General features: G+C 42.0%; 1 protein-coding gene across 1 annotated transcript; it reads left to right on the forward strand.

Moving 5' to 3' along the window:
• Positions 1–7,486: 7,486 nt before the first annotated feature.
• Positions 7,487–7,957, forward strand: LOC135650564 (probable E3 ubiquitin-protein ligase ATL44). The gene has a single exon (XM_065170036.1). It carries the CDS (start codon positions 7,487–7,489, stop codon positions 7,955–7,957), a length of 471 nt encoding a protein of 156 aa, XP_065026108.1.
• Positions 7,958–8,336: the final 379 nt, after the last annotated feature.

Consider the following 8,336-nt stretch of genomic DNA (forward strand, 5'->3'; position numbering starts at 1 on the left):
TTCTTTTTGACGTTTATAAAATAAAGGAGATATGTTGAAATAAATCATGTCTTTTGGTATTCAAATGGTCTTATCTTTGATGAAATGATTTATTTGTATCTATAATACAAATGCCTTGATATGATTGAATCACTGTTATAAAAGAAAAAAGAAATTGTTAGCTTGCTAATTGTAAAAATATACGCTAGCTTGAATGATAAAACATGAGATTGTCTATAGTGCAAATTTATTGTTATCATGATATGTAGATTGAAATAATGATTAGAATATTGATGTAATTATAAATGATGATTTGGTATTATACATAAAATACTCTTGATATTATTTTGATGCATACAAATGAAAAGTTATGAACATGCATGGTAGGATATAATTTGACAAATACCATCATGATATGAAACATTTATGATTTGCAATGATGCATGCAATACTTATGCTTTTTAATTATGATGTGATGTATTACATATAATGTGAATCATGATTTAAAATACTATGAATTGTTGCTAAAATGATGTATCATAAATGTTGATTTAATGTTTTGTATCATAAATGCTCTAAATGATAAATGTTTGGTATCATGATCAAAATGTTGATAAATAGTTAAAAATTTTATTATCATGTATGATATGCTCATAATGTTGATTGATTTATTCAATATCGTGCATGAATGAAATATAAGGTTTTTGAAATAGTGCATGTTTTAATTTGAAAATATAATGATGCACAAATAGGATTGATACTTACCTTTGTCATAATTAATGTAAAGGGTTTTTCCTTCTTTTTGACAGTGACAAAGGGGGAGATAGCTAGCTTGCACAAGACAAGAGAAGCAAAAAATTACAAATGTACACATCGCAAAAAGGGGCAAAACTTATTAGCTTGCTAATCTCGAAAGCAAGAAATGCTATCTTGTAATCTCAAGCAAATGTGCTATCTTGCCTATCTCAAGAAGCAAAACTTGCAACTTGCACATTACAATAGGAAGCAAGAATCATGTGCTTATACAAGAAATCTATCTTGCATTTGCTTTCGAAATTTTTGCTAGCTTGTATGTAGTAAAACTTGCATATCGTAAAAATTGCTAGCTTGTAGTCTCAAAAGAAACAAACATTTGCTATCTCAAGAAAAGCAAACATGCTAAACTTGCATATCTTTAATTGCTAGATTACATGATGATAAAATTTGATACTATATTTTTCATGCAATGAGTTGAACTTGTATATCACAAACACTTGATTGTGGTACTTCTCCTTTTTGTTGATAACAAAGGGGGAGAAGTATGATCATGTTATGCATGATGAATATTTGCAATGACTTGAATTCGGCTAGAATTCAAGGTTCTATCAATATGATATATTGATAGGGGGAGTTTGTTTAAACTTCGGGAGTTAAGGTTAACTCCGTCGTCAATTGGTTGTCATCATAAAAAAGGGGAAGATTGTTGAATCTTGAATTTTGATGATGAAACCAATCAATATGTGTTTATGTTTCAATCTACGTTTTGAGTGATGTAGGATGCTTCGATCAGGATGAGACAATTATAGCAAAAAAATCATGTTGTGCCGGAGGAACATGTCAGAAGATTGGACATCGGGCTGGTGGATTGGTCGACGTATCGATAGAAGGCTTCGAGCTATAGATTCGGGCATCGGGCCAAGAAGAGTGGGTATTGCGCCAAGGGTATCGGAGTTGCGGAGTCAACTGGCCGATTGGGCAATAGGTCGTAAGAGAGGATGATGCGCCGAAGAATCGGACGAAGTGTCGAGGGACCAATGACATGCCGGATAACTTGATTAATTGCTTAGGAGTAATTATCTATCGAACTTTTGTTTTACATATGCAGGATTATCTACGATAGCTTGAAGACATAAAGCAAGCCTATCGGAGTCAAGTTCGATGGGTGTTCAAGAGTCCGAAGATTCGTCAGAGATGTTGCCGGAACCAACCGAGAAGAAATCGGGGACTTGTTGGAGTTTTCGGAAGTTCGTCGAAGAGATCGTTAGAGGTTCACGGAGATCACCGAGAAGGCTCGGCTACTTGCTGAACTTGCCACAAGATCGCGAGCCTGCTAAGAGTTTGTCGGAAAAAATCCGAGGGTGTATCGGAAGTCCGCCGGAAGATCGCCGGAAGGAGACTCGACGTTTGCCGGTTGAAAACTTACTTAGGACTATGTTTTCAGTTGCGTAGTTTGCATGTAACTAGGGTTAGTATTAAGGGATAATCCTATATCCTGGTTAGGGGCCAATTGGGCCCGATATTACCTAGTTTGGGCTAGATTTGAAGCCCATCTAGTGACCCGTAGGACCGGGAGGTGGTACAGTCGGACCGGGCGGTGGAATCATTGGACTGGGTGGTGGCACCGCCCAGAACCCGAGGGCCACCGCCTAAAACTCGAGGATCGGGCGGTGGTACCATCGGACTGGGCCCTGGCACTGCCCAGCACCTAAGAGGTCCGGCGGTGGCACCACCAGTACACTGTCAATGTCAAACACTGATAGGCGGTGGCACTGCCACTGACAAGCAGTGGCACCGCTAGCATCGGGAACCCAAGAGAATTCAAAATTTGCAGCCCAAATTTGAATCCTCTTGGGGTCTATAAATACCCCTCAATTCTCGATAAAGAATACAATCGTTTGAGAAGTTAGAGATTGAGAAAAAGCCTTATCAAAGTTATTATTGAATCTCGAATTTTGATAATGAAACCAATCAATATATGTTTATATTTTAATCTACGGTTTGAGTGACGCAGGATGCTTCGATCAGGATGAGACAATTATAGCAAGAAAATCATGTTGTGCTAGAGGAACATGTCAGAAGATTGGACGTCGGGCCGGTGGATCAGTCGACGTATCGACGGAAGGCTTCGAGCCATGGATTCAGGCATTGGGCCAAGAAGAGCGGGTATTGCACCAAGGATATCGGAGTTGCGGAGTCAACTAGTCGATTGGGCAATAGGCCGTAAGAGAGGATGATGCGTCGAAGAATCGGACGAAGCGTTGAGGGACCAATGACATGCCAGACAGCTTGATTAATTACTTATGAGTAATTGTCTAGATCGAACTTTTGTTTTGCATGTGCAGGATTAACTACGATAGCTTGAAGACATAAAGTAAGTCTACCAAAGTCAAGTTCGATGGGTGTTCGAGAGTCCGAAGATTCATCGGAGATGCTGTCGGAACCAACCGAGAAAAAATCGGGGACTTGTCGGGATTTTTGGAAGTCCGCCGAAGAGATCGTCGGAGGTTCGCGGAGATCACTGAGAAGGCTTGGCTACTCACTAAACTCACCACAAGATTGGGTGCCTACTAGGAGTCCGCCGGAAGAAATCCGAGGGTGTATCAGAAGTCCGCCGGAAGATCGTCGGAAAACTGGTCGGAAGGAGACTCGACGTTTGCCAGTTGAAAACTTGCTTAGGACTATGTTTTCAGTTGCATAGTTTGCATGTAATTAGGGTTAGGATTAAGGGATAATCCTATATCCTGGTTAGGGACCAACTGGGCCCGATATTACCTAGTTTGGGCCAGATTTGAAGCCATCTAGTGATCCATAGGATCGAGCGGTGGCACCGCCCAGAACCCTGTTGGGAAATCATGGGGGGCGACATCATATGCGCAGCGGAAGAACAAGAAAACAAAAATCCCCGATTCCCAAAAAGATGTTCGTCGTCGTGCGAAGATTGGTGCGCAAAATCCGCAAAACACAAAACTGCGTATAGAGATTGTGTTACCTAGGAAGATCGTATATCCCTGTTTCCTTGCAGATCCTCAGGAGAGGGTGAAGGAGGTCAAGCGTCCTCCTCTCTAGCAGTGATCCACACAGCAGGGTTGCGACGACGCTCCTCAAAACTCCAGGCCTACTCTGAGGTGGAGAGGGAGAGGAGAATAGGAAGGGCAAGCAAAGACTCTAGCCTATGAGGCTGTGAATCCCTCCTATTTATAGAGATCCCGTGTCAAAACCCTAATGGGTCCTTTCCCTAGTGGGTATTGGATCTGCATCCAATAAGACAAGGGCTCCGTCGGATATCTCATATCCGAACCTCTACTCATCGCAATGCCTACCATATGTGTGTGACCCTCTAGGCCCAATATCGAGCTGGCCGTGAGTCATACCTGTCAGAACTCCTTCTAACTAAGTGAATTATTATCTCTGTAATAATTCACTCGACTCATCGACTACGGAAGTACTAGGCCACTACGCCGTAGTCCCCAGACGATACAGGGGAATCTAATCCATTGGACCTGTCTGTCCTCAGTTACCATGTACCTATAGTCCCTCATCCATCTAATATCCCAGAGACCGTATATCGAGCATGGTGCTGTCAGACCCATACGGTTTCTACTCGAGTCTCGCTCTAATCGGATTCTCCCGGAGAACTCTTTCTCTCTCAACCCGAATGACCCTGGCCAGGGATTTGTCTGAGCAAGAACACATGGGATATTCCTCTCATGATACCGAGAGTGGATGATCCTCTATCGACACTCAATAGCCCTCGTAAGGTCGACTACCACTCCCAATGACCAGCTGTACTAGATCTGGGAACAGCCAAACCTATAAGTCTGGTATCAAAGAGTGGAGCACTCATATAGGACATCCTTGGTGTCTCAAGTCTAAGAACCAGATACACCACTAGGACTACGGAATCGTTGTCTGACAATAAGGCATCATCAACCATCCAGCATTCCGTAAGCGGATCAATCAGTGAACTCATTCTCCAATGAGCACCTGTACTGTATCCCTAGTGTCCCTACACGAGCAGCTATGAGACCAGCTGCATCCATCATATGGACGGGTATACAGCACACCAGTCTATCCGGTTATCACGATGTCCCTCTCGAGTAACCTATGACCGGGATTATTTAGGATATGTGTTTAAAGGTGAATCGATCTCATTATCGTGATCTCATCACGATCCGATTCCCATTGCACAAATCCAAAGACATCACAATACATATGCATTTATGCAATAGTTATAAAGTGATATACGCCAAAAATATAATAAGCAAAAAGATTCTGTATCAAGTCACACGTGCCATCACTCACGTGATTGGCTTGCTGGGCACTTATGACTAGCAAACCCGAGGATCGGGCGGTGGTATCGTCGGACTAGGCGGTAGCACCGCTAATACACTATCAGTATCAGACACTGATAGGCGGTGACACCGCTAGCATCGGGAACACAAGAGAATTCAAAATTTGGAGCCCAAATTTGAATCCTCTTGGGGTCTATAAATACCCCTCAATTCTCAACAGAGAATACAACCTTTTAAGAAGTTAGAGATTGAGAAAAAGCCTTAGCAAAGTCTTTAACAAGTCTTATTTTCAATTGTTTGAGTGTCCACCTCCCTCTTTCTCTTTGAAAATTTGTAAGAGTGTGAACCACTTGTAAAAGGTTGTTAGAGGGGTATTTGTCCTTCCCCTTCAAAGTGATTTGCTAGTGGAAGTTGGGAGCCTCATCGAAGAAGGCTTCGCAAGTTGATGTAGGTCATTTTGACCGAACCACTTTAAATTGGTGTGTTCCTTGAATGTGTGAGTGTTTACCTTTCTTAAACCGTTATTTACAAAGCAGCAAGCTTTCGATTTTTATCTTCTCACTTTACTCGAGTTACTTTCACCAAGTCATTCATTGTCGAATCGAAATATCTACGTATTTACGAAATCATTTTCACGCTTACGAGTTTTAATCTGCTACACTAATTCACCCCCTCCTCTTAGTGCCGCTCCAATCCTAACATATCTCTCACTAGTGTCCATATGACACAACCTTTATTTATAAGCCTAAGAAGGCCACCAAACCCAACTAAAATGGGGCTATTAAGCCTTCGACCATTCCTCTACATGTTGTGCAAAGCATGAACAAACAGAAACACACAAACATACATAAGTATTACATCAAACATCCTGTTTAGAACTTTGTCCGTGACACGACGGTGGTACTGCTAGTGTCAAGTGGTGGTACTGCTAGTGTCAAGCGATGGTACTACCTAGACTAGCGATAGTACCGCTAGTACATGGTCTCCCATGTTGCCAAGCTGTAGTACCGCCCATACTAAGTAGTGGTACCGCTAATAGTTAATACTATAGGCGATGATACCTCCTAGCACAAGCGATGGTATCGTCAGGACCTTGGAAACCCGAGTCGAGACATTTTTTTGTTCCATTTTTAAAGTCATTTGGGGCCTATAAATACCCCACTCTTTTCTGCTTAAGATATCAAGAAAAGTGAATAAAAAGCCTTATAATTCTAAGTTGTAAAGTCTTAAAAAGTGCTAAGTGTGCTCCTTCTCCTCTTCAAAGTTTTAAGCTTATTCTAAGAGAGGTGTGAGGCTTATAAAGGTTCTCTCCTAAAACCTATGAAAAGGAGAAAGAATTATAAAGAGGGTAGTTGATCTTTGCCTATTGAAAGAATATCGTTAGTGAACGCCGGTGGCATCGATGGAAGTGGAATTAAGAGTGGACGTAGGTCGTGACGACCGAACCACTATAAAATTGATTTGTATTTACTTTCTACTCTTATTGAAATTGCTTTCTGATTTAACTATTTATTATACTTACTCTAAGTCAAGCATACTTTCGTTATTTGTTTTTATCGAACGAAAATTTTCAAACCAAGGTTTTTATGAAAGTACTAATTCACCCCTCCCCCTCTTAGTATCGATACGGTCCTAATATAAGTTAGCTAAGGGAAGAAGACAATAGTGTAAGCTATATAACTAACTTAGTGTGTAGAGTGAGAGAGAGAGAAAGATAGCCCCTCGCTCTTCAACGTGAGCTGATGGGTTCCTTTTTGTACATGATCTCGGGCCTTCTTATTGACTGGCCCGAGATAAGATTAGGTGAACCGTTTGATCATTCTTTAATATTGATAAGATAGGACGATTATTGCTAACGAAGCACATCAGAACAAATTACAACGTCATTTTGAGATTAATAACTTAAAGCCATACTTAAGTGTTGACCTCGATGGACCCCGATGAAAACTATAGATGAAAATAAAATCATCCCTATCAATTGAAATCAAAGAGGCATATATAAATAATTTTTAGATATCCAATTATTTCGTCTACATTTTCGAGCCCACATCCTCGGTTTGTAGTATACATCCCTCTATATCCTAAAATTTCTTGACTATCCCAATTCCTTTATAGCATTCCAAGGCATTTATGATTCTCTTTCTTGATCAATAAATGCGTCAACAGAAATAGACTGTAGCCGAGTAAATTCCTGTCGACCATGGCAGCGCATTAAATCTTTAAGAGCCTCTTTGGGTGGTTGTGGTTAGCAGTCCACATCTGTGTGGTCTCTTCAGCTCGTACGCCGAGAGTGTAAGCGTCGGAGGGTGGTGGGTGGTGGGTGGTGGGTGAAGAGTTATGGACAAATCTGGCGATGGCAATCATGCAAGCTATCCTACGACCCATAAAATCCGGCAGAGCTTTCTGATTTCGATAGCTTTATGCGGCGGGGATCGAGGATATCACCAACAAGGACAATGAACGCCGTCATTCTTGCCGCCGCAGCGTCTCTGTTACTCGGCATCGGCGGATTGGTGCTCATCCAATTCTGCATCGTCCGGAGGGCGATCAGAAGAGGCTTCTTAGGTTTCGGAGCCACAGCCGGACCTTCCGACGATGCATGCGACGGCCTGCCGCCGCAACTCCTAGAGAGGCTCCCTCGTTACGACTTCAAAGTAGGATGCGGAGCCGAGTGCGCCGTGTGCCTGGAGAGCTTGGAGGTGGGCGACGTCTGCAGGTTGCTGCCGGCATGCATGCATGCTTTCCATGCCCGATGCGTGGACTGCTGGCTGCTGCAGAAACCAATCTGCCCGACCTGCCGGACGTCGGCTGCCCCCGGAGGGGCGGCGGTCGTGGCAGAGGTCGGCGGCATGAGGAGTTCGGATCCCAAGTTCGATCTGCCAGGATCTGTCACTTCAGATTCCAAGTTCATGTTTGGAGCTCTCTAACTCCTTGCTATCAAATATCTCATGCTGAGAATGAGGAGAAACTTTGTGTAATCATTTATTTAACTGTCTGGAAGATCAAAGGAATACAAAATAAAATACTGCTAAGTCATTTGGGAACAATAATGGAGGAGGATGATGAATTGTCACCGATCTCATGCACGATTAATTGATGATTCGAAGAGTCTATGTGTAAGACATGCAACTCAACTAATTTATCCACTATTCAAATAGTAACAAAACTCTTGATAGTAATTCGTTAGTAATTCAACTAAGAATCTATGGTTGTCTTTCTTAAGAAATCTAATTTGATTAGTATATTATTATATAAGTGAGAAGTTTGGAGTTCGTGTATGAGCATCATGTACACGATTTGAAATAA

This window comes from Musa acuminata, chromosome BXJ3-10 (genome assembly GCF_036884655.1).
Source record: "Musa acuminata AAA Group cultivar baxijiao chromosome BXJ3-10, Cavendish_Baxijiao_AAA, whole genome shotgun sequence".
NCBI lineage: Eukaryota > Viridiplantae > Streptophyta > Magnoliopsida > Zingiberales > Musaceae > Musa > Musa acuminata.